Source organism: Acanthochromis polyacanthus, chromosome 12, assembly GCF_021347895.1.
Source record: "Acanthochromis polyacanthus isolate Apoly-LR-REF ecotype Palm Island chromosome 12, KAUST_Apoly_ChrSc, whole genome shotgun sequence".
Taxonomy (NCBI): Eukaryota; Metazoa; Chordata; class Actinopteri; family Pomacentridae; genus Acanthochromis; species Acanthochromis polyacanthus.
The window spans coordinates 26,304,060-26,331,291 of record NC_067124.1 but is presented as its reverse complement, the minus strand read 5'-3'; the positions used below and the strand labels follow the sequence as shown (position 1 = coordinate 26,331,291).

Genomic DNA, 27,232 nt, shown 5'->3' with positions numbered 1-27,232 from the left:
TTATGTTTTTTGAACCGTTTGCTGTTTTAAGCGATAGACAAAGAAACAAGTTTAGTGCAATGCCACAGATGTATTTATCTTAAGCTTACTAATGGAAGCAATCAAACATGCTACGAGTTTTGTTTTTCCTGTTGAACATAGTTCTTTCCTCAGGGATGGTGTCTCATGAGTGTTTTCCTCCTTTCATTGATAGCAGATTTTCAGCTTTACTTTTGAACACACGGCACTCATTACTGTTTTCACCCACATCTTTCTCAACTGTTATCTAAATATTTAAATTTTAGGCATTTAGTTGTAGCTCACATCTGGAGTGACTTCACAATTGGGGATCACATTAACCAATAATTGTCTTTAAGCTTCCTTCATCCCCTGCACAAGCCTATGTTTACTTTATGCATATCTTTGCACAAATAAGTAGAAGTATGTTTGTATATAAAAAATATCTTTGTGTAAACGCATTTTCTAAATATATTTTTAATGTGAAAATAAATATAGAACTAAAATATCTAAAATACAAACGGTAGACCACCCTGCCACAAATCGCAGTAATTTTGGGTTGGTTAATTTTACCCTTTTAGAATGCTGTAATGTTTTCTAATTGCATATTTTTTCACCCACACACAATGAAAACTTGCTCTTGTGTAATGCAGGAGTACACGATGGTTTGCTTTGTATGTGTCTGCAGCACAAGACATGTACATTACATTTGGAACACATTTCCATAGCATGACTTGTGTATTTGAGGAAATGATAGAGTTGTGTATCATGTAGTTGTGTGTCAGCATATGCATTTCTGTGTTTCAGACTCCAGGTCTCTGGATTGACGAGGGAGCAGAACAAGGAAGTCCTCACCAGCGGTCCGCCTCCTGGGGCAGCGCAGACCACCTCAAAGAGGTAAATTCACCTGTCGTAACCTTGGTTCTCCCACATCCTGCTAAGACGACACCACAGAGAGTGGATTGAGGGCATTGAATAGTTTTAGAATTTGTTTGACACTAAGCTATACCAGTGTGGCTTAATGCGTTCACACAGCTAGTTACAAGAATGTTTTTGTCATTTTTGAGGTTCCTTCCATGCACTCAAAATGTGTTTTATTTGTCAGGGTCTGAGGTCAGCCTAAATATTATGCTCCTTAAGGTTGGTTTCCACTCCTGTCTATCTGCCGGGGTTGGTGGCCAAACAGTCGACCACATGGAGTTATAAGGTCTCCAACTCTCCAGACCACAGTCTAAATTTAACTTCCTTCTCCCCTCTGTTCCCCACTCAACTGCAGCCTTTGCATCTGGCCTGTTGTTTTTGAGAGACAGTGCAGGAGCTCCTCTCAAGGGTGAAACAACCATATTGTTTCCTCTTCAGTTTGCACCAAGTAAACTCATTCAGGGTAACTCTGTTGCTCCTGCATTAATTTAAGCATTCATATTTTTCGCTTTGTGGCCCAGTAGTAGATCCAAAATGATAATGGGACACAGATCTATTGGATTTTTTTAGCATTGACTTTACAACCGTGCAAGTGCACTTTCAAATACACTTAAAAGCCGTTTCCCAAACCTACATTCCATAATATTTCAGGGCCAGAATCAGAATCGGAAAGCCTTTATTGCCAAGTGAGTACACACAAGGAATTTGACTTGCTGAATAGAGAGCAGTACCTTGCAACACCAGACAGTGAAAGAATAAATAGGCAAATCTAAATCTGTGAATTCTAAATAAGAAATGCTAAGGGAGGTATAATTCAAGCTTGTAAGAAGTTCATACAAGTTCATGATTTCAAACACACTATTCCCTTCAGGTAATGCTGTGATGTTCTTTTGATCAAACAGGTTTTGCATTTATTTTGTTGACAATGTGTCACCACACCAGGCTGTGATTACACTTTTCTGATCATGCTAGAAGCATTAGGCTACAGATCTGGATGGCCAATGATTTCATTTTACTGTTCAGGCTTTTATTATGACATAGAAAAGGTACAGAAGAAAACCCATAGTATCCATGTTACTCTATAGTAATGTCCACAGATGTCAAAGCAGAAGTAATTGAAGACACTGTTTATTAAATGCAGCCACCAGAATTTCATGAAACTTAACTTCTGGCTACCAGAGTCAACACTGTTTTATTGGATAAAATGTCATCAGATTTAATAAATCACATTTTAGTGTAAACTTCGTCATACACTATAACTAGGCATTCTTGAAAAGCTTAGTTTACATATTTCTTCAGACAATCCCTGTTCCTCGGCCTGCACAATTAATAGCATAGCACAGTCAGGAAATCCTTTTTTCCCATCCACTGAGATTACATTGGGATTGTCTGGACTTGTCATTATCGACTGCTGCGGTCACTAAGTGAATGCAGTGAAGTGCATTTTAGCTCTGTAACCTCTGCGATTTCATGTGTGGGAGGACATCTATGAAAAAAGCAAGTCTCTTTGTTGACTGTGTTGCCAGGATTACAAGATCAGCATTGAAGACCACACCTTTGTCTGCACAGTACAACTGCGTCTGTTAGGCTCACAAAGGGTATCCTGTTTTTAGGCTGATACCGGGACAGATGTAGAAACACCCATTGACCTAACTTGTTTCATCATCAGACATAAACCATGGATTGAATGCACTATACTGGTCTGCAGCCATATTTAAGTTACTTCCTTGCTTGTGTTGTATTGCCTCTCAGATGTACATGCTTTGGTTAAAAGTGTCTGCAAAATGAAATTGGAGAAGTTACATTAGTTTTTTTTCCTACCTTTATTAATCCCTAGAGGGAAATTCTGTTCACACATCCCCCGAATTTGGGGGGGGGGTGTCGGAGCGCAGGGTCAGCCATGCTACAGCACCTCTGGAGCAGGAAGGGTTAAGGGCATTGCTCAGGAGCCCGCCAGTGGCCACATCAGGGTTTGAACCTCTGACCTTCTGATCAGTAGTCCAGACCTTAACTGTTGCACCACCACTGGCCCACTGCCCCATATTGATATTGTCTTTCCCATTAGAAAATAAATCTTTCAAGACCTCCTAAAAACGATAATTTTTTGTGTAAATCGTACAAAGTACGTCTAAGTTGATTTAAACATGCAATCAAACACTGCATGTTTCAGATCTGTTAAGTTATTGTCGCGTCAAATTAATACTAGACCGGCAGTTTAATACTCAGGAAGAAAGCTTTTCACTCTCTGGCTTAATTTATTTCAATTGATGGGAAAAGTTGAAGTGATGTTTCCTTTCTTCCAGCAGATTGCTAAACTGAGACTACAGCTGCAGCGCAGCAAACAGGTCAGCCGGCAGAGCAAAGACAGAGAGCAGAGCTCACTGCAGCTGCCACAACAGGCGCAGCATGGTGTTGCTGCATGCCAACCCCAGGTGAGTTTCTCTTGTCAGTATTCACGACCTTGCCTATGTGAGTCACTGGCATGCTCTCTTTGAATTAGGACATGATGCCAGATTTTACCCTGACAGCAGTGATATGATAAGGTAGCTTAGCAGATAAGCAAAAAACATCCAAATGTAACCTCCAGTGACCAAACTATATCACAGCTGTTGAAGACAAGAGATTAAATCTTAATATACCTGGACAAAAATAATGTTGCTTTCTACATTACTCAGTTAACAGTATTAAATGATTAGTCGGGTTTTATTTTTACTAACTTAAACTAATGAAGAAAATGGAAGTTGTATAATTACATTATCATTGTGCAGACTGTTTTAGGAGTGAGTGTAGCATGAAAGTATCTATGTATTTTTTTTTAGTGGTGTGTACTGGCCATGATGACATATGTTGCACTGAATTTGACTGAGGTCTAGTTAATTAGTGTCCTTTGTGACCAGTTATGTAAAACGGAAAAGGGAGACGGCAAAGGAGGAATGTGTCTGGACATGCCCTTTTCTCTACTTGTTTGTAGTTCATTCATTTACAGATGCCCAGCAATGAAATCCATCAAGTGCTGTAGTAACATTCACATAAAGCGCAGTCATGGCTGTGTTTTTAAAGACAATAACATATATTGAAACTTAACTTATCCACCCATTAAATATGGTGAAACTACATCAATGAAGATGAGGGTGATGATAATGCAATACCACAAGCAAGATCATTGAATACAAAATTATTTTGACATGTATATAATTTTTGCCTTAGTTTTCATTTTCTTTTTCTTTCAGTACAAAGGAGCTTCAACAACCTCGACAACAATCCCTATGACAAAATCCTTCATATGCAGAGTGCCGAGCAGTGTGGAGGGCATCAATCATGAGCTGGAAAATGTGTTTATCAGAGAGGACTGGGAGCAGGGCATACAGGTAGGAATGCATACACACACCAGTGATGGTTGAAGCAGTGGTTAAAATAGCTTGTAGTACTTCTTGAACTGCAGACCTGTATTATATGTGATAAACTCGCCAGACATGCTCTGATTTGCAAGAAAATCTTCTTTTCTTTCACTAGTGAGGTTAAATTTCAGGTCATGCAGCCTTGGAAATGATTAACAGCTTTCCATAAATACAACTATTGCAGCTAATCACTACAAATGATCTGCTTATATAGGTGGCATAGTTAGTGAACATCCTGGGTAATTTGTTAACAAATGCTAAAAATGTGTAAAGAAATAAAAACATGACTAGTTTAGGATTTATTCCTATTCATCTGGTGTGAGTACAGGGCTGGCATCGGGGGCAATCCACCCATGACCACCACTCATTGCAGAACAATTTGCCAAGGCTCTGTTGGCTTTCCTACATTCTGCTGATCAAATATGAATACAACAAATCCAAAATCTGTGATCCAAACATACGCAAAAGAGCATAACTTTCATTAAATCTGTTCCCTGGATCAACACATTACGGGTACTCTACCTTATTAGTCCAGTGTCCTGTGGCTGTGAAATTTTGTTAAGTGACATTGATGTCACTGAATCGAAACGCTTCATTTCGATTCAGATTGTGTCTTGATGCTTCACGTTTGTTCGTTACTAATTTTATCTTTTTGTAAAGAACTACTCTTATTCTATTCAATTTTTATTTTGTTTTTTTCATCCAGAAAATGAACGATGTTGTTTTCTTGAATATAAAATTGTGTAAAGTGCACATGCAAGTCTAAGCTGTAAAAATACTTCCTGGGTTCACTCGGGATTTTTTAGAGCAAAATGAAAAACGTCTCATCTAATTTTAGGCATACATGTACTAAACAGTGAAAGAGTACTGAGACCTACATCATCATTATGCATATAAAACAAGCTATTCCATACAAGTACATTCCTTGTCTGCAGTCGATTTTTAAACCAAGTGCAGACATCTATTCTGCAGCTGCAGTCTCAGACAGGGCAAAAACCGAAAGACTGCTCACAAATTCCTCTGCACTGTGATGACAAGACATCAGTCTCATATCTGCACACAGGGAGAGATGGAATGAAGTACTTGACTTCCACAGCTTTATATCCCACCGCCAGAGATAACATCTCATCAACAAACATAAGCAGAGTTCAGATCAATGCCGTGAGTCACAACAGTCCCGTAAACTGTGGCTGGTCCACATTGGCAGCAACCTCTCACGTCATATGTTAATGGCACTGTTTTGACCCAATGGTGCTCATATCATCTGTGCTACTTTTTCACTTAATATAACCTTTGTGTGCATATGATGATAACTACTTTTCCACAAAGTAAAAAATTGACATATTATTCAGCACTTATTGAACCAATTACAGCAAATAGCCACTGCATAAACATAACACTTAGCAAAGGTGTTTTAACCTTTTAAGCTTCAGTCAATTCCAGCCGTTTTCAGTACAAAAAATCGCTAATATTCTATTTTTAAATAAAAAAATTACGAAAAATACGGGGAATATTGGACGGGCATCGCGAGGTGCTTTTCCTTGAAAAGGACCGATTCGGGGATTTTATACCGACTTCAGGACATGTTTTGGACAAAATAGTTTACTGGCTTGTGTCATCTGGATGTAAAAGGTTGGATTATGGCCGTTTTTTGTGGAATCTTTTTTTTTGTGTATAATAATGAACCCGGAAATGTGAGTCGCGCTGTGTGCGTTGAAGCCGTGTATAGAGAACGGATGGATGAATATTTGTTTTTGTCGGACAAATGTGTTTTTCTCACCCGCTGTGGTAATCGCATCTGAAAGTGGTTTATACCGGCAGATTCATGAGAATCTAAGCTTTCCATCGGTGTATAGTGTTTGTATAAGCGCGTTTGCGGCCGTCGGACATTCTTGAAATTCCTATGCAAATTAGTAGGTGTACCGCCGGCGGTACACTGAAGCTTAAAGGGTTAATACATTTACTTAGAAAAGGCACAAGATTGATATTTGGATTTTAAGGATCAATACTGTATCATTTAAGTCAGCATAAATCTACTTCGGCTCTCAGTTTGAATCATTTAAGGAACTCACCAAATGTTAGTTTTTACTCCGCCAAGGAACAGCAGAGTTATGTGACAATCGGCGTACGTTTGTCTGTGAATCTGTCTGTGTGAAGCGTTACTCAAAACGGACCAACAAATTTGGATGAAATTTTCAGGGAAGGTCAGATCAGTTGGAAAATCACACAAGGAACAAATGATTAAATTTTGGGGTGTTTCTATTTCAATTCCTCCTGACCGCTACATATTTAGGTCACACAGTGTAGCAAACCCCAGCCAGACAATAGTGAAGCTCCTGATGTTTCACAAAACCTTTATTTATGTTCAGCCGTCAGCCTTATTTTGAACACAAATTCAGCTTTCTGTCCTTCACTCATTTCTTCACCATAAGAGGTTGTCCCCTTTCCAGCTAGGTGCTTATAACTTTAGACAGCAACAGCGTGGAACCGTTTTCTTTCATCTTCACGTGAGTTTTCAGACTTTTCTGCAGCATCTTTGTCATGTCAAGAAACCTCTTCTTAGATAAACACTTCCTGTGCCACTGGAATGGTGAAAAAATAAAAGCCTGTCACATTAAATAATACGCCTTCAAAATAAAAGCATGGAGGGAACAGTTATTTTAACGCTAGCAAAACAAAGGCTCACCAAAATAGATGAACCGATCAACAGATCTTTATCAGGATAATTTACATGTGATTCGGTATAAATAAATAACATGCACATGCCTAACACATGCCTGTGCTCAGCACAAGGTAATTTTTTATTAAAGATTTCATCTGTCGGAAATGATACGTCCAATGAGCAGCCATGGTGGAGTACTGTGCTCTCTGTGTGCTTTTCTTGTGAAGTTGTGTCAACTGCTACACAATAAAATGTGAATTGAAAACATTATAGTTACTGCATTTGTTGTTCAAGTATTTATCAGTAATACAGTGAAAATGAGAGGAAATGGGAATATTTACTTTGTAAGTTCATTTTGGTGTGCGCTCCTAAACTTTCTGCTCGTGCTTCTAAAATTTTAAGTAAGGGGCCACTGTGCTCCTAGGATAAAAAGTTAGTCTGGAGCCCTGAATGATCAAAAATAACTTAAGCTGTGCTTAAATTTCCCTACATGCAAACAAACATAAGCTTGTGCAGTCAGTTGAAATATTGGACACTGTACAATAAGACAGTAAGGCACATATATTCTCACTTGCTCTGAATTAAAACACTTGGAGGCAAGGAGACCTGTAAATCTTGTCTGATGCGGGGTAGTAAACCTTGGCAGGTCTGTAAAACTCCTCTTAGAAAGTCACAGGCACACACACACATCCAGTTTAAACACTCGAACATACACACCAGTACAAATTTACAGCCTGCTGTGTACTGAGCCTTTTTTCTGCTCTCCCCTTTGAATCAGCTGTGCCAAAGCAGAACGCTCTGCACATCACACTTCATCTACCGTCAAGTGCTACCATCTGGTGTGGTGTTTGCTTCTCCAATTGCCCTTTAAACAGACATGCAACCACACCAGAGGCCTTTAAGCTGCAGCGATTCTTAGATTTGGAACATTTTAGCTCCAGTGAATGAGCAGGTAGCATGTTGCACAGGATCTTTTTATCAGTTTGAGTGAGTCTTATAGAGAAATAATCGTCACCTTTGAGTTTTTAGTGTGTCTAATCAGTAAGCACCACCATTTTGCCCTTTTAGGATTCATGTATGTTATGCCTGACTTCTCACCAGCTCCTCTGCATTTTGTCCTCATAGGCCATGGATGCAGTAGATGGCCGCCGTGCCCCCTTCCCACCGCACCGCTACAGCAACAGTGGGGAGACACGTGACACAGACACACAGGCCCCTTCAAGTGGTGAATCTAGCCCGTCGCCTTGCCCCTGCAGCTCTGACCATCTCCAGTCCCCTGATGGAAGCCCCTGCTCTGCTGAGGAAATCGACAAAGGTGCGCCTTCACAGCTGACCAGATGCAGCTGCCTGGATCACTGAATTCATCATTTGAAACAAGTTGTTTCTGGCCGTTGGTAGATAATGTCACAGTTTTTCTCACTGTGGGCTCATTTTCACAAACATAAAAGTCTGAACCTCAATGGAAACGGCACATCAATAGATAGAAGTAGAGAGAACTCAAGCATCTTTTGCTCTGTATGACACAGCTAATGCCATAAATTATTAAAAAAAGAAAAGTTGAACTTCTTTATTTATTGCAAAAAATTGAAATCAGTATGTACATTTAATGTGCTCACAGGTGGCAGTTCGACATACGATAGATTTTTTACTATTTAAACTTTAAACTTGTTTCCATAATTATCTCCTACCTGCTCTGTGTAAACCCAACCTGCAGTTCAGCTAAACAGTCCCATCCCCAATTTGTCACGATTGTTGGTTGTAGCTGAATCACTGATGGCTTCTTGGCTGCAAAGAGGACCACAGGATTTTTTGTTCTATTTTTAAAATTAGGCACATAGAATGAAGCTAGGAATGGTGGAATTGTGCCATTTATTTTTTTTATTTGTGTTTTTTAAAAATAATGCCGATTTTACTTTACTCTGTTTATTGGTTTTACAAGACTGCAGAGAGCTGTTTGACATCTGATAAGTTGACTGAAGTGTCACTGTTCCTTGAGGCTAAAGACTACAAGTTTTAAAAAAACATATGCATGCAGATGTATTTTATAATTTTTATATATATATATATATATATATATATATATATATATATATATATATATATATATATATATATATATATATATATATATATGTGTGTGTGTGTGAGAGAGAGAGCAAGCGAGAAAGAGAAAACGGGTATATGGTGTGTGTCATGAGTGAGAAAGTGAAGTTGGCTTACCAGACCTCTAGTGCAGTTCTAGTGGATGTATTAGTCGCTAATATAATACAACTGAATCACTGACCAAACTGTCAAGTTCCAGTGAGTAATGAAGGTGCCAGGTTTTGCCACCAAAAAACAATAGAAAAAAGACTGGTTCGGCTGCATAGATTGGATTTTTGGCAGTAGAGCTGTGGATGCTAAGAAAAATGTGTCACTTTGTATTATATAAAGCCATTTGCTGATTAAGGATTAGTACCAAAAACATTTGTAGTGAACCTTTACAAACAATGTGCCGTCCTACTTTAAGCAAATTGTTGCTTTACTTTTCTTTACTTGCAGACGGTGTGTGTAGTTCTCCTCTCCCCAAGTTTGCCACTTCTCCCAAACCTAACAACAGCTATATGTTCAAACGGGAGCCTCCAGAGGGCTGTGAGAGGGTCAAAGTGTTTGAGGAGTTGGTGTGAGTATTTTTACTGGTTTAGATTTTATGATGTGTTTATGTTCTTAAATGCACCCTCGTATTTGACACTTTGTACTGCACATTTCTGCTATTGTCTACAGAGTGTACTGAGCATTAAAACAACAACAACAGAAAGTTTACAATGGTGCTTCATGGAGTTTCTGTTTTAGGATAGTAAAACAAAGCTAACAAGCTTATTTGCATTGTGGGTGGCAGAGATGAGGACAAAATGGCTGTGTAGCATAAACAACTTGCAGTTAATCAGAACGGTCTTTTAAATAGAAACTAACAAGCCAAAATACTGAATGCGCCTTGTGTTGTCTTCTTCAGGTCTGGCAAATCAAAAGGCTTCCCACTCTTCTCGTGTCCTGACAAAAACAAGGTAAACTTCATTCCCAGGGGCTCAGCCTTTTGCCCGGTGAAACTCCTCTGCTCGTCTTTGTTTTCCCCCGTGTCTCCCTCTTCCTGCTCCTCCATCAACCCCGGCCTCTATGGCAACAACAGCCCGGGGCCTCAGGTGACCCCGACTCTGGCCACGGCACCACTAGCTACCTTTGCAGCCTCCACAGACAGGAACACCGACTCGAGCAGCAGCGCAAACTCCGACAACAGCACAGATAGCCAGAGCCCTGACACAGATGTGGGGAAAGATGGCTCAGCACAAGTACTCCTCACCAGCTAGTCCTCAGGTATTCATGACCAGACCACCTACAGTTAAAATATTGCAACTAGTTAGGTGGTATGGTTCAAAAGAAGAAAGGAAAGAAAAAAAAAAAAAAAAAAGTCCTTGCACTCCGATAATCCTAACGTTAGCCAGCAGGGAGTGCCCAAGGTCTGGAAATGACAAACGCCGAGCAGCGTAATGGTACCAGCGTCCTGCTGCATGAGCTGATCCTAGTGTTAGCCCAGCTGTAGGTGAACTGTGATGTTTTAATAAGAATACTTGATGGTTTGGGCATTGTTGCTGACCTTGGGCACAGCCTCTCTTCATCCATCACTAACCTAGCCTTCTTCTCTGTACCGCAACAACACCCATAACAAAAATAGCTTTGCTTTATTTACAAAAAAAATAGAAATGACTGCTTAAATTATTGTGTTACTTAGTGTCAGCAGTTTTATCAGGATAAAGTTAAAGGAAAAATCCAAAACTTTCACAAGAGTCAACTATGAGATATCAGGCAAAACACATCATACTCACGTTATCTAACCAGCTTATTAGCTGTTCAGTGTTCAGCAAGCTAACATCTGAAATACATTTATGTTTTTTATGTTTAGCATTTTGGGATGTCTTATAGTTTGCCCCACATTAGACCTGGCTCAGACGGACGCAGGCCATGGCTCTTTCTTTACTTGTTTATTTGAATGTATTTGTAGCAAATGTCTCCATTAAACCAGCAGTTGCTTGAGGCCCAACAGGCTTACAAGCCAAAACTTAGATTTGCATTCCTAGTTTGATCACTAATACAACTTGGTAAGCTAAACAAAAAATGCAAATATCAGCTCGTTATTCAGTGACCAAATCACAAAGCACACAGCCCCTCACTTTCCTCTTTTTTTTTTTTCCCCACACTACCCAGAACAATAACTCAGGTCATGTAGAATGTACTTGCTTGGACTATGTTGCCTTTCCCCAGTGTTTATGACGTTCTTCAGAAAGACATTCCAGTCTTTTGCAGAAATGTTCATTTTTTTCCCTGAAGAGGGATGTTATTACAAACTGAATCAACTGATTGATGTCACAGCTTGTGACAGATAAGTTAACTCGTTCAGGTTAGAGTTTCAGGTGCTATGACACATTCCAGAGATGGCTGTTGCATTGGTCAATGGAACTGGCTACATAAGCTGCACCCTCCCACAGTTAGAAGTTGACAGTTATGTCATTTGTTTAACCCCTTTGTTAAATATATACCAAAGCAAATTACAAAGCGATGAAAGGCCTGACACGGATTCGGAACACATGGGGCACCGTTTTTGTGCCAGAAGCATCATGTTTATGTGCATTTCAGTTTGTATATGAACAATTCAGCAACATCTAAACACCGGTTCATTGTGTTTCAGACACAGGCTCGATTCATTAAAACCAAGCCTAAGCACTTATTTGAAAATGAAATGATAATCACTAATTTTATTTTAGACCAATTTGTAAGTTAAAGCAATCAGAAAAAAGAGTGCAATTAATTATTGTTTGAAGTAAAGCTACACTAAAACATTGTGTTACACAGTTTGGCTTGATATACAGTTTCAACCACATGTGGCCTATTGTTACTTGCACAAGTTCAGTTTTCAGAACATATTAAAGCAGAAACAAAACGAAAGCATGACTGATTTATGCCAGTTAAACTGTGATGAGGATATAACTAGTAAATGCTTCATTCCAAACCTTTCGTCTCGTTAACCACTTGCACAAAGAAACACAAATATGAACAACATTTGCTGCACATACCACACAAATTAAGTTGAAATGTTCTGTTCTGCTTGCAGCTCCAGGAGTTTCAATCATACTAATTCTGATTATATTCACAAGCTTATTGTGCCGTGCAGTTAAGAGATGGTTGCCATGTTTGGCAATGATGATTCAGTTCTCCTGTGTATTACACGTTTTTATGTAGATCTTGTGTGTTTTTCAATAAAGAAAACAGAAAATGTCTTTTTTGGTTGGTATGTAATCTCTTTTTTTAAGGCCATACACAAAGACAGTGACTAATGATCAGTAATAATTAGCATGGCATTTATATACAAATAAGATTCAAGGTAAGGCAGTTGATGCATTTGGTTATAACCAGACATTAACAAATGCCACATGGCTTGAACATCAAAAATGACACAATGAGAAGCTACACCAAAATAAATTTACACTCTTTTCTAATATACTGTAAAGGAGTCAGATATTTCTCATGGGGTTCAATATTCTTGATGTGATTAGATTAAGGCATTTACTCTGATAGATATTCAATTTATGCAGCATTAGAGTCGATACCAGTAAGAGATTGTATTTTCATAGTTCTGGGAGAATAATACTCTGGAACTGCATGTTTCCCTCACAAAGGCCAATAACTGAAATAAATACAAACGTCAAAGAATGTTTAAAAAAAAAAATCTCAATGTAAAACCTCGTCCATTCAGTCACGTTTACTGGATGACATAAAACAAGGCATGCAACATGCAGTAATAGATGACAGATTTGTGTTTTAATTGAAGACAAATCCACACACTTCTGCAATATATTTAAAAGAGGATCACAAATATTGCATGTAGCAAATGAATTTGAAAGCAATGAAGCCTTTTTTTTTTTTTTTTTTTTTTTTTTTTTTAAAGGAAACTTCTTTGCTGATGAAGGAAAGCAACTTCCTGATGGATAAAGTTCACCCTTTCAGATGTGGTGTAATTCAGTTTGGAGTGTTGAATAGATGAATGAAAGGGAAACATGCCTCAGTTTATTTCTGAATAATCATCTTTGACTGCATTAAAATTCCTCCAGTCAACTTGTTGCACTCCTTTGTAAACACACGAGCGGCTGCACTGAGATCCTTGTCATGTTTGCTTTCTTTCCGTTGTAAAGTAGTTTTCCCTGTTTGCAATCTTCAGTAATGAGAATCGGAAAATAAAGCATGAATGCTACGAGAGAGTACAGATTTCCAAGGCAGCGAACGTCAAAGGCTTGTTGTTCCAAACTCGTACTGAGGTATCCATGCTAAACATTGAATGTTTAACCCAGTGAAATAACCAACAGGCTTAATACGGTCATCTTGTGAATGTTTCTCTTCGTTCACAAGAAGTCTGACAGTTGTTAGTGGGACATTTACAGCAGCATAACACTGCCACCATGAGATATTTTCTGATTTATAGTTTTAGACACATTGTTGTCATGTAACACCAAGATCCCCTTTTTTTTATTGTTCAAAGAAGAATATTATTATTTATTATATATATTGCTATTACAGCTGCAGATGATGTTTCATCAGAGTAGCACGTGTTGTGAGAGACGTAAGAGTCAATTAAGAGGGGTGAAGGTCACTGATAGATAAATGCTGGAGTGCTGCAATGGAGAATGAAACTGGACGCCTTGAGGCAGCTTTCAGAGGGACAGTTTTCTCCAACTCCTGAGCTGCTGTATCAAAATATGCCAATAAAATCGTGCAATCTACAAAAAAACTTAAGTCATTGAAAGCCATGATAAGTTAAATAATCATGTTTGAATTCCAGATTGGTTTATATTAACCCTCTGTACCCCAAGAAGTTCCTTGTTTTTAAAAAAAAAAAAAAAAAATACAGTTATATCCCTTTGATTGTTTATCTGAAAAAAACTGGAATCAACATATGCAATATTTTTCCCGGTGACCACAGCTGTATAAAGCCTCTGTTGCCTCTACATACTGTAGCTGTTTCACTGCTTAATTTTTTTGTTTGCTTCCTACCAGCTCCACGTAAACACTGCCTGCAGTTCAGCTCAAAAGTCTCCCGAGTTTTTGTCACCTGCCTGCTACAGCTGAGTCACAAATGGCTTCTCCGCAGTTCCAAGGAATGCAGAATGTTTTGAGTTTTTTATCCAATTGTTAAATGAGACTTGCAAAAAAAAGTGATGTGAATGAGCACAATTTTAAACTGGATTTGATTATTTTTTCTGGAAAAAATACATTTCACACATGATTAGTTCTGCAAGGACTGCTGCAAAGTTGACAATGTGGGGATTTTGTTTTCTGCTTGCTTTCTGGATCTGTGATTTGGGGTTCAGAGGATTAAGAATTGTAATTAAGACAAGCAAGTGTGTGCTGTTTTCTGGTCGTGGAGGGAGTTAGACAATCTGCCTACCTACCTACCAGTTGTAAATTTAGTTTGTACCAAGAAGAAATTTGAAGAACCTGACAGTCCTCTTTTTATGCCACTTCTGTATCAGACATCTTTGAATCTGCTTGTACAAGTTATTTTTGCATGAGGCCTGTTGATTGTGGGTCAAATCAGATTTTCTTTCTCATCCCGGTGGCAGAAATATGCAGCTGTATCCCTTCCAAATGTTTCCGTTTTAAAAGAGATCACATGATGCTCGGGGCAAACTATGCGTTGTGAAGTTCGTGCTCGGTGTCGCTTTTGCCGACCGCATCTGGATTGGAGAGGGGGTCCAAGTCGGCAAAGAGGTTGAACCAAGCTGAGAGATCTTTGGAAGTCCCTGTTGCATCTGTAAAATGAGGGTAAATGTCAGCATCTTTGTCCACAGACTGCATCTGGTTGAGGTCCAGAAATATGAATGTGAACAAGCTAAAAGTTCTCATTAAGCACCCATAAACATAGCTCTTAATTTGACTTGGAATAAATCACATATGTATTACTCATTTGGCCCGGTCCTACCTTTCACTGCTGGCTTAGAAGGATTCTGATTGGCTCCAGATGAGTGCTCTGTTGCCTGGGTGACGGGCTGTGGAATGATCCCAGCCCAATCTGAAGTGGAGATGCAGATTTGGATTAGTCATCAGGGGACAGCTGACGTGCCAAAGCATGATCCAACAAATAAATCTTCACACTTTCTCACACACTGCTGATGTGGATTGTTGGACACACAAACAGCTGATCGAGGCTAGCATTTTGTAACCGTTTATTAAATACAGACCACAAGTTGAAATTGCACCTTTGATGGCTGATTTCAGTCATCTTTATTAAAACTGTATGCTTTGTGTGTCCATAAAATGCAGCATGGAGCAACACTCAGTGTTATGAGGGAGGACAGTGGAATGTGTTGTTATTGTGCTTAGTAACAAACAGCCAGTGCTCTAAATACAAACTAATGTTGGGAATGTAGGTGCATGATGGTATATCATAGGTGGTGGTGGTTGTTTTTTGCCCATCAGCAAGTCCCAGTGTGTACATCTTGAATGAAATGTTTTATAGATAGATGCACACAGATGACAAGGCTGTTAATCTGTTACAGGTTTTGTTGTTTAACTGCACCTTCAAGCCTTGTTGCATCTGGATGTGTTCTGCTCTTGAGATTTCGGGGATTTCCTTCCTCGATGATTTGTTTTACATTCTTTGTCTCTAGCTGTTTTGTTCGTGATTTGCCAGGTTGGACAGTCTCATAAATTCTGTGATTCTTTCAGGATTTGGCTGTTTCGGGAACAAAATTTAAACAGCTTTCTGCTGTGCTGATTCTGACCTCTTTGAACTTGTGATCAACCTTGGCCAACTCTCGAAAGCGTGAAGTAGACAGTTAATGAATAAGTGCACAACAAGTTAAGAGTGCAGAAGTAGATTTGTGCGTCCTTGCAAGGTGTCAAAAGCTCTTCGCACTTCAGTCTTCTACCTGCACTTGCAGACTGATTACTGCGGCAGCGCTTTATAATTGCTTTTTTACTTTCACCAAGTTCTACGCGTTCACACAGTTCAGGGCCTATATATTGTATTTGTTTTGTGGTGCCACAATTTTAAATTCAACCTGTCATATCTGTTAAAAAAAAGAAAAACTAGAATTAGTTTTGACAGCTTTTTATAAGGAGGAGATTGAGGCCACAGTCTGCTTTGTTGATTAGCTGGACTCTCAACCTCTCTTAAAAACCCCATCTTCCCTGCATCTAAACTAATGTGCCATTTGCTTCTCCTTGACCTTGATTTTCTTTATAGCAAGCAGGAATATAGCCAGGGTGACTCTGAATGCAGGAATCACCGTTAACCCTCCTGCTCATGCTAAATGAATCATACATGCAAACTAGAAGTCTACATTTCCTTATAGCAGTGCTACTCACAGCCACAAGTATAGCTTATATCCTCCCCCACTGGCATTATGTTGAATTTTATGCTCCAATTTGTGCATTTTCTGCATCAGTTTACAATGGAAACATCATAATTCATGTAAAAGAAAGAATTCAGGCACAGTGCATAAACGTTAGTGTTTATTCTAAAAAAAAAAAAAAAAAGTCCTTTGCTTCTTTTCTTTTTCTTTATTCTTTTTTTTGTGAAGGAGACAAATGCATGTGTTCTTAATTTTGAGGGGGATGTATTCCTCGCATCCCTCCTGAAATCTGCACGTGTGCCCACAGCCCTCCAAACTGGATAAAGAAAAAACCAAATCAGCAAAACCAGGCTTTGTGGCAGCAGCCTGTGCCCAGGCTCGGATGAAATGGAAAGTAGTTTGCAATTACCTACGGGTAAGCAAATCTAATTGCCATATTCTAATTGCCTCTTTCTATTACTTTGACAGACATGGGCTTGATAAATCATTATAAAGCCACTTTTCTCCCCGTGTGGAAACATTTAGCCAGAACAAGGCGGAAAAAAACTAGCTCTGCTTTTTGTGTTTTATAATGTATTCATTCATGGAAAAACAATGTAACTTATTATTTAGCTTTCAGACATATTTATTTCACCTCAGGATTTAATTAAATTGGTATTAAGGTGGATAATTTGTTGAGGCTTTGCATGATTTTATCTTGGTGGAAAACTCAAACAGTCTATTATTTGGCCACTGAAGACATTTTTGGACCCATTTGTCCATTTTCTATCTGGCTCACACACACACACAGGGACCAGTCTTTTCTGACCTGAGACGGAAGACTGCAGATTATTCAAGCTCTGGTCCAACAGCTGCGACGGCAGAAAGAAGGAGTTTTCTTTTTGCTGGCTCTCTGCTGGTCTACCGGATGCCGCACTTGTTCCCTCCTCGGTCTCTCCAAACACTTCCGTCCACTCGCGAGAAAAGTCTCCGTCATCCACGGACAAACCGCCGAGGATCTCGTTGAGTAAGGCCATGCTGTCCTTCTCCTCTCCTTCCACCTCTGGATCAGCAGAGAGAAGATCTAGTCAGGGAAGCCAAAATGGTGTAGTCAGTTTACAGAAATATAAGCAATTTCTCTATGATCTAATCCATTCTGTGTGCTCAGAAGCTCCTCACACATTACTCTGCATTGGTGGTCAGTTATAAGAAGACTAATCATGTTAATCCATTAGTAATTTTCTAAGCAAAAATGCCCCAAAATACCATGTTAAAAATCCTCAGATAGTATAAATAAACGATTGTAAGACATGAAAACTAAATGGAAACACATTTCTGCAATAAAAGAACATCTTAAAATACATTATGGCGGTTATAGATTTAATGATCCTGCTTTTTACCTTCTCTGGTCTTGTCGCTGGTGTTTTCATTTTCATTTATTTGAAGTGAGATGAGCCTATAAATATGACCACCAGAAGATAAGTTTGTAACATTTTGTTCATATGAGCAACAGGTGTGCAGCAAGACTGATCTCAACAAAAAAAAAGCTCACTGGTCGTCTGTGGTTTCAGCCTTCTTTCCATCTTCTGACTCTGCTTTGGGTTTCTTCTTCCCCTTCTTTTTAGCTGGCTTGTCCGTGGGGTCTTGTAAGGTCTGGAAGGATAGTCAGATCATTGGTTTTTCTCCTGTTTTCTCAAAATTTGGAACTGCAGAAGTCGGGATGCTTTCTGACCTTAATTGTTGAGAACTCGTAATGCTGACTGCCTTTGAAGCTCTCATGAATGGCCGCCATAGTGTGGGATGTCTTCTCCCAGAAGTGCAAAAGTGTTGTCTGAAACATAGATGAACATGTTTGAAAATGTAATTTAGTTTACATGCCATGCAATGTTTTGTTTTCCTTTGTTCCCTTCATGTTTGTCTTCCTTCCTGACAAATCCGCCTTTGGCAAACCCACTGAAAACAGCATATTTAACGTCGGTGGAGTGTATGCAAACAGATGGGGGCTGCGGTCTACCTGGTATGTGGTTAAGACATGGGAGAGGAGGTTGCAGCGACTCGCACCCAGCAGGTCGACTTTCTGGCACACGTCATTCTTCAGTTTGTCAAAGCTTGTTTTGGTTGTGCGCACCTGGGCCTGAACCTGAGACAGAAAAGATAGGAAAGGGATGTCGCAAATAAAGATAACACTCGGTGTAAACACGAATAGCACAGTTCAAGTTTGTGCAAGTGTAATGTGTAAGCGGAGAGGAGCATGCTGAGTTCTGCTGGCATTGATGTTGGGCCATCATTTGTGGGTGTGTTCTGCCCTCTAGTGGCATGTTTCTGTAAGTGATCTGTTTTTTTTCTTTACTACTTAACCCTCGTGTTGTTCTGACCTGTTTTAAAGTTTGAAAATTGGGGGGGGGGGGATCATAGTGAGACTTCTGATGTCCACATTTTCAACATTTTTGGGAAATCTTTGAACATTTTTTGGTGGAAAATAAAGAAATGTAAAAATGTTTAAGAACATTCACATGAAAATATGTGAATGGTCTTAAAGAAACTAGAAGTTGTACTGATATATATGCAATTACTTTTGATATTTTTAGGATTTTTTTTGAAGATTTTTACTCATTTTTTGAAACTAGTTACAAGAATTTTCTTGCCAAATTTCGGTTTTTCAAAAAAAAAAAAACTTTTAAGGGAAACTTTTAAAGAATTATTAGAATTTTGTTCCTGAAGGTTTTGCAAATTTTCAGAAGTTGGGGGAATTTTTGCTGAATTTTTGGATTTTTTTCAGACAAGGAAACAGTATTTTTTGCTACCCGTAAATGAGGACAGAAGGAGGGTTAAACTCAATTATACGTTTAAAAAAACACTCGCATGTCAGATGTTGTAAGAGGTGTTCATTAAGTTTTAAGGGAAATATAATGTTGCAACACTGCTCCGAGTTAGGAGCAGAATTTCTGTTTGTATTCACATTGTCTCAACAAATACACAGAACAATATGGTCCATTTGCGGAGGTTGATTGCCTATTTAGCCACATAAGAGAACATATCATGAAAAATAATGACAATGCAGACCAAATTAGTACTCATTTCTTAATAATAAAAAAAGTACTAGTCCCAGTTTCAGCCCTGTTTAATTGCACAGTTCTTTGCGCTGAAAAGATTCATTCCATTTCATAATCTCTCCCTCCACTTTGCATGGCATCAATCACAATCGGTATTTAGGGCTGAAATGATTAATAAAATCATTAGTTGATTGTTAATGATTAGCTGACTGTTGGCCTGACAAAACAATATACATGAAGATGCCACACGGGGACTCTGAGAGCCAATGATGGATGTTTTGTACCGTTTTCTGACATTTTTTCAGACTAAACATTCAATCGAAAAAACAAATGACAGATTAATTAGCGATAAAACTTGCTGCAGCCTACAGCAAATGAGGAAATTGCTATTGTTGTAGTCATAATATGTTGCCACTTTCCGCACACGCTGCTTCTGATATGACTGTTTTCATGTCGTTCCCGGCAGGAAAAAGTCTCCATCATATCCACAGTGGATTGCAGGCTGAGCCATTAACAAAAGAGCAATTAATGTGAAGGCTGTTGTATTATATGCTGTATATAAATTGTGACCTATTATTGTTGTAGTATGTGCAGCTTAGCAATGGCTCAAGTGTCCCAGTGAACTTTGAAGCCTAGCAGAGCACGGACAGGCAAAACTAGAAGGAATGCAGCCATTATTACATAGACTCATGATCCTGACTGATGCACCGTTTGAAAGACCAACCTTGCGGAATTTCTCCATCTGCTTATGCGTGTCTGGATCGAGCTCCTGAGATATGTCCTTCATCCAAAGCAGTGCTCCTCGGTATTCAGTCCTGGATTGCTCCATTCTGTTCACCGTCAGCCAAGTGTCGGAGATGGCTCGGTAACGAAATGTTTCCACCTCCTGGTACAAACGGCACAGAGGGTTCCTCAGAGCCAATCTATAGGAGGCAGCGTTAAAGTCAGTATTAAAGCGCTGCGTGTAGAAAATTTGTGATAAATAATCAGTACTGTGCTCATTTTAGACATCAGCACATTGTTATATTGATATTCTCATTTCAGTCCCTCCTGGGTCTTACATTACAGATTAGAGTCTGCTGATTTATCAAATGATACTTAACACACAAAGGAAGTCTCTTTACAGAACTGAAAGGTATCTCGTCTCTTCGAGGCCCAAAAGAGAAAGAGCTTGAAAGTGTTTTGTAAAGCCGAATAGTAAAATCAATCAACGGCCCCTGGGAGAATCAATTCAATAAACAGTTTTATCTTGCTCAGCACAGAAATAAGGATAAGCAGTAAATATGAGACTTTAATTTTAAGAAACACGAGCACATACAAAATCATGGCAGCCACATTATTAATGGTCTCAGCAATATATGTGAATATTATAATAGTGGTAACCCTGAAGTATTATTGTCCATTATTTTAGTTTTATGAGTTAGCCAGCTGTGACACAGATCCGACTATTACATCAATGTAATCCTCATTTCTAATATAATGTATGTAATGAGTGTATCTTGTCAGCTCTGTAATAGCAATCATTTGATTACAGCTAATGAGTATTTCTGTGGGATTACATTTGAACAAATAAGGCAGTTCTCTTTTAGGGATTTGAGGTGATGCAATTTACTGATCTTTTACACAAAACTATTTCCCAATGCATCTGTAAGTTTCTTGTGACTTATGTGGGTAAGGATGTGTTGTTGCTTACCGCTGCTGGGAGGAGAAGCAGAGCGCTTTCCCTGTAGCTTGCATGATCTTTCCAGCCCTGGTTTTATCCTGTGAGCCCTGGGAGCGCAGAAAGCGACCGAGCTCATTCTCCTCCTGGGAAAGAACTGCACAGCACAGATGGAAAATACGATCTTAAGATTTATTTTCAGAACTTTTCAGCCCGATTGGCAATTTTATTCAGATGAAACAAAGCTTAGTCATGCCCTTTCGGTTACGTTTAGATTCTTATTATACACTGATGTAATTGGTCTGAAATTCATTCCAAAGCAGGACAATGAGCCCAAACATAAAGAACTGCTTTGAGCCACAAAAAGAGAAAAGAGTTCTGATTGTGTGACCACCACAAAGCTCTGGTCTCAACACCATGGAGTCGGTCTGGATGAGATGAAGTAACAGAAGACAAAGGATAGATTAAATCTACTGGGGCATTAGTGCAGTTCTCCAGATATTAAGGAAATACTGATTTAGTTATTAGTTTAGTTAATTTTCTGTCTTCTACTTAAATATGGCATTGTTTTTGAAATCATCTCCACTCTATTGTTAGTACCTCCATCATTTCCTGTTGACTCAATGTTAGGAGGCTGCATGACCCCCGAGAGCTGTGTTGTTAAAGGCAGTATTCAATTCAATTCAATTTTATTTATATAGCGTCAATTACAGTCAAAATCGTCTCAAGACGCTTTACAGAACCCATATGCCTGACCCCCAGAGCAATCCCAAAGGCGACAGTGGCAAGGAAAACACCCTTTTAACAGGGAAAAAACCTCGAGCAGAACCCGGCTCTATATAGGGGGGACCCATCTGCCTGCTGGCTGGGCGGGTTGAGAAGGACAGTAGCTCCTGGTAGAGTCTCCCAGTTGGGACGTTGAGTGTTAATGCCAAGGGAAGGTAAAGAGCTCACAAAGAAGGTGGAGAAATACTAATTATGTAATGTTGGGTCACAGATTCTGCAACAAAACTTCTGAGGCATAAATGCTGCACTCATGTAACTTACAGGGTTGAAACTTTCCCTTAGAAACAACAGAGTCACCTCTATGTGACTGTGTGTCATTGATAGAAAAATGACTGATTGCTGTCTCTTTGTGCTCTGTAACTTCTCAGAGCACTCAGCCTTTCATGAGATAGACCAGGTGATTCCATACATACCCAGTAAACCCAAATGTGATCCGAGGACAAACTGAAAATACGGGGTTGAAATGACTTAGTTTACGAGATGTTTGAGGGAAAAGGGGCTGGCAGCTGATGCTCTTTGGTGCTGAATCTGACCGGACTGCTTTCCAGATGCCATTCGGTGGGTTTATGGTGGACATGTCTTAACAGAGAGGAGCCCACAATGCTGGAGGGATTAACTGTACTAACTTGCCTGGGATGTACCTTAAAGTCTGGACTGCCTTCATTAAACTGTCATCCTGGTTAGGTGGTGAAGGAAGTTTGGATATGGCTTTTGTTCATGAGATATAACAGTTAAATATTGATATGTTACAACCCTTAAACTATGTCAACATTTGATTCTTTCAGATTTAATCAAAAGTTTCTTTTTCTGTAAAATACTTAATGCTGTTTTTTGAACGTACGGCAGATCCTCCTCTGGTACTGCTCGATGACCTTTAGCAGCTCCATGCAGGTTCTCTGGATGGAGTGGAAGACCTGCAGAGCCAAGGAAATCAACACAGTCAAAACAACTCTGGATGGACAAGACAAATCACAAAAAACTACTTAAATGAGTGATATCTTACTGCTTTTAAAGGTAATATCTACAGAGTGGATGCAGTATAATGCTAAAACCTTTACAAAATGTGTCACATTAAGCTTTGAAAACAAGTTTGTAGATGCCCAGTTACAAACACTTTACTGCGATGCTTGTCGAGGACATGACCTGCATTAATGTTGGATGTTTATCAAGTATTGATTTCATCCATTAAACTTTCCTCACTCCTGAAATGGAGGCGTATATAACAGTGGTTGAGGGCCTTCCTAATGTAACTTTTAAGCCTCAAGCAAATACTGGTGTCGTGTGAATCAAAAAGCCATTTAGTCTGTGCAGCATCGGCCTGAGGGAAAGCAGCAGAGGTGTATAGGTGGCAAACATGGCTGCCACTGAGCATGCTGTAAATTAACAAGACAGACAGTTTAACAGCGTCACCTCCAGCTTGGCATCCAGATCTGCGTCCGACGCCACCACATGTTCGTCCTCTTTCTTCCCGGTGACCTTGATGAGCGTCTGTTTGGTTTTCCAGTACTTCTGCTGGAACTTGTTCACCACAGATGAGTCCTGGCTTTGGATGAAGCGGTCAAGATAGTCTCGGGAGTAACCGCTGCAACGGCACCAAGGTTGGAACAATGTTGTCACTGCTTGAAGTATTCGTGTAAAATCCTGGAACTTGTGGAGCAATGTGAAATTGAATGTGGGTACAGAGAGATACTCACAAATTTCCTCCCTCCATTTTTCAAGATTCCCTGTGGGGAAAGCACAGAAACTTAGATTCCCACCGAATAATAGGTGTAGTTCTAAATATCTGTGTTTTTGGGTCTGTTGTCCTGTTCTTTTTCATTTTCCTAAATAAAAGTCTGCCCATTGGATTGAATTCGAAGATAAAGAGCTACACACAGTCTTTGTGTCCAAATATGTATTATGTAATATGTGTTTTTTTTTTTTAAATCACACATATAATCACACTAGAAGTATACAACCAAGTCTGTATGTGGGAAGACAAAGACAAAGTACTCAGATCTTGCACTTTAGTAACAATACCACAGCCTAGATGTAAAACATTTACAAAAGTTTACTGAAGCACAAAAGCACTGACATAAAAATATACTTAAAGTATCAACAGTACAAGTGCACATTTGCTCATTTCAATAATGTAAACAGTGTTATTGGATTATACTCTGTTCATCACTTGAATGTAGCAGCTGGAAAGGTGAAGTAAAGGACTTTATTAACTGCTGGGTAGTTTGTTTGAAGATCAGTAAAGTTTTATCATAATCTAATAATAAATCATAATTCATTTGTTGATTAGATTTTGTACTACTGATCCAAAAATGCAAATTATTTAGTAACAAAAGTTATCAAATAAAGTTAGAGACAGAATTTCTCTCTGACATGTAGTCGAGTAGAAGCATAACGTAGGATAAAATGAAAATACTCAAGTGAAGTACTTCAGTAAATACTTGGAGCTTTAGTAGAAAGCAACTGGACTTTTCTTTTAGGCTCCTAAAGATGTTTTACCTCTTATCTAAGAGGCTTCTTTAGTTTTAACTGACTTATGGAGAGTATCAGTTGTTTATAGTCACTCCAGCTCAAATGGCCAATGGCCATTATTGGCCCAGGAATCATGTGCCTCAGCTGTCCCTGTACATAAAACTGGATATAAAGAAGTTCAAAGTTGCAGCAGGAATATGCTGCTGACACACTGATGCTTCACTATTAATAATTTAATTTAACCTCATTATGTATAATATCAGTCAGAGAGACCAAATCAAGGCTTTTAAATTTAATACTTCAGCTACATTTTCCTGCTTACATGTCTGTACTTAGATTGAATATTTATGATGGTGTTTTACTTGTAATGGAGTATTTGTACACTGTTGTATTGGTACTTAGGTGAAAGACCTGAATCCTCCTCCTATTGCTGTCAGCTACTGGCTGAATTCATCATAGTATTTGTTTTTTGGGCACAGTTTTTGTCATATTGTTGTGCTCATTTAATGGTCTGCCTCCTTGAGAATTCAGCTCAGTAAGTCATTAACCCATGAAGCACAATTCAGACTAAGCTGTAGGCTAATCACAATTGACATTTGGATTTGGGCCATATTGTACACACTCTTCTTGCGTTGATTTATTTCTCAAAACAGGCCAGAGAGTAAATACAAATTAATTTATTGTCATTAGTAGTTGCTGTTCGATCAAATGATGCTGAAAAAAGCAACATCAGGTCATGAATCATATTGAAAAACTAGACCAAAAACTGTGTGTGAGTGTGCACTGTGAACATTTACCAGCACATGCTATCCTCACCTGTTTGTTCACTCAGAGCACAGCAGCTCACCTGCAGCTGCTCAAACACTGTAACTCTATGCTACATAATGGCAAGATGTAATACTGGACTAATGCAGACATTTTCTTCATTTACGGAAAAGAAATGTATCGATACTGAAAAAAATATGCTACTGTAAAAAAAAAAAGTTTAACTTGAAAATTTATATGACAATACCGTATAAAATAAAGTTTATGTGACCTATGATAAACATTACAGCATTTTTCCATTATCAGTACAACAGTTAGTGTATTTAACATTTAATATATGTATTTTAGCAATGACATAGGTGTAGAAATTGCGGTTGTAGCTGTAATTAAAAAAATGTTGAAAAAAAAAAGTTCTAACCTTTAAAAACTTGAAGATTTACATGAAAATACCATAAAAAAGTTTGTGAAACTTCTTATAAATATTACATAGATATTTCAATTATCGGCACAACAGTTTGTGTATTTAACATTAAGTGTATTTTTCGCAAAAATTGCAGTTATAGCTATCAAAAATATTAGAGCATATTTTATTAACACAAAAGTACATTAATTTGACAGGTACAAATTGTATTTTTTTAATATGAAATAAATGCAAAAATAGCCATGTGGCTTGTTATGAATGTTACAGGATGTTTCCACTGTCAGCACGACTGAGAAAAACTATTTTTTTCAAGAAATAAACACAGAAATTACAGTACTGTTAGACATATTACGGCATTTTTATGTTAAATAACTGTACAACAGTAGGAAAATGTATTTTTTCAAGAGAAAAAATTCAAAACAGTTTTCTTCAGATTAACTTATTTACGGTGATTCAGTGTTATATAAACTGCATCAAACTGCTTTAGAGTTTACAGATTTTTGCCGTCATGGTTTGGCAGTTTACACCATAAAATATTTTATGGTGTAGACATCTGAAATGTGACCAAAATTTTGGAAACTTTAGTCTGTAACAATAGATTGTAATGCAAAATTGAAATACCTGAATGAAGTAGTACCTCAAAACTGTACATAAAAATAGTGTTTGAGTAGTTGTACTTAGGCTAAAGCTGATATATTTGCAGTATAGAAGTACAGTATAGAACTTGAGTAAATGCACTTAGTTACTTTCTGTCACTGGGATACCAGGTTTTCACCCTGGATTGTATTTCATCAAACCTCGCATCCCTGGAGGTATCTTGGTTTTTAAGCAGATTACAAAAATACACTGATAACTTTCTCTATTTTCAAGATGAATCCAGATTATGATTGTAACCATTAATACATGAGATAAAACTTTGCTTTCTTACTTCTGCTTCAGCTCACTTGGAGGCCTTAAACTGGGACGAGAATTTAGCGAGACAGTATCCCCACCAGTATATGCTGGATATATAGATGCTGGATCTATAATAATTGATCTGGACTCAGCAGTATAAAAGCCTTGAGTGTGAGTAGAGTGCTTATGTAAGTGTGATGACCTTTATTCCACATCAATAAGGTGTGACAGAGATCTTGGCTTATTTGTATTTCTACCATCCCACCCAGCTCTGTTCAATCATTAACTCCAGTAGATTTTAGCTTCTGTGTTCATGTAAAATGTTCAGCAGCACCTGTTTTCCAGAGGCGCATCACCTGCTGGATGAAATGAATGAATAATCACCACATCTTACATGCAGCTCGCACGTCACGACTCGTTTTAAAGAGATGATACGATAAACCTGTCCTCCACAGTACCTTTTAAACAGGGAGGCTGAAAACAATCGATGTTTATTTCTATTTATTCTGAATGAACCAGCACAATTAGAAATGACTACCCGCACTGGAATAAACAACGCCTGGCTCACTGCACCGTACGGAGCAGCACCCAGAAGCGCTCCTCTCCCTCTCATTCTTTGAATAAATCTGACAATAAATACAAGTGGATTTCAAAAATAAAAACACCGGTTCCCCACGTACCTCGGCATGTCGATAACATGTAGAAAAAGGCGCTTTACATCCTTGCCATCGTGACCCACAGCAGCTCTGGCAGGCTGACAGGCCCTGCTCTACTGTACGTGTTGTACACACAGCTGCTGCTTCACTTCAGCGCATTGTCCGCCTGCACGAAACACTGATGACGTCAT

The 27,232-nt window shown here is 38.7% G+C and overlaps 2 protein-coding genes across 5 annotated transcripts in view; one reads left to right on the top strand and one right to left on the bottom strand.

The window, feature by feature from the left end:
* Positions 1-12,287, top strand: part of LOC110956004 (glucocorticoid-induced transcript 1 protein) — a 22,977-nt gene extending 10,690 nt beyond the window's left edge. For 2 of the 3 annotated variants that reach the window (XM_022201225.2, XM_022201223.2), the window contains exons 4-9: positions 805-894; positions 3,222-3,350; positions 4,149-4,286; positions 8,104-8,293; positions 9,520-9,640; positions 9,971-12,287. In XM_022201225.2, coding sequence (XP_022056917.1) covers positions 805-894; positions 3,222-3,350; positions 4,149-4,286; positions 8,104-8,293; positions 9,520-9,640; positions 9,971-10,322 — 1,020 coding nt within the window. In that variant the 3' untranslated portion in view covers positions 10,323-12,287. The remainder of the gene's footprint in view (positions 1-804; positions 895-3,221; positions 3,351-4,148; positions 4,287-8,103; positions 8,294-9,519; positions 9,641-9,970) is intronic. The other variant, XM_022201224.2, reaches the window with a different exon arrangement.
* On the bottom strand, positions 11,761-27,232 carry ica1 (islet cell autoantigen 1). 2 transcript variants are annotated; one of them, XM_022201227.2, is made up of 13 exons: positions 27,066-27,232; positions 23,531-23,560; positions 23,247-23,418; positions 22,678-22,750; positions 21,084-21,207; positions 20,115-20,313; positions 18,352-18,477; positions 18,070-18,168; positions 17,890-17,990; positions 17,738-17,793; positions 17,167-17,400; positions 14,984-15,073; positions 11,761-14,813 (listed from the first exon to the last, which is right to left on the bottom strand). In XM_022201227.2, the coding sequence occupies exons 2-13, from the start codon at positions 23,545-23,547 to the stop codon at positions 14,692-14,694; spliced, it is 1,413 nt and encodes a 470-aa protein (XP_022056919.1). In that variant the 5' UTR covers positions 23,548-23,560; positions 27,066-27,232; the 3' UTR covers positions 11,761-14,691. The 2 variants fall into 2 exon arrangements, with proteins under 2 accessions (XP_022056919.1, XP_022056918.1); XM_022201226.2 differs by having other exon boundaries at positions 17,167-17,421; positions 27,066-27,231.

Bases quoted from the DNA above. Each gene is read 5' to 3' on its own strand.
- ica1 (XM_022201226.2), bottom strand. The intron at 18,478-20,114 runs GTTGGTCTTTCA...TTTCTGTCTCAG, and splicing joins AGATGGAGAAATTCCGCAAG to GTTCAGGCCCAGGTGCGCAC. The intron at 17,794-17,889 runs GTGAGCTTTTTT...TCATATTTATAG, and splicing joins GCTGAAACCACAGACGACCA to GCTCATCTCACTTCAAATAA.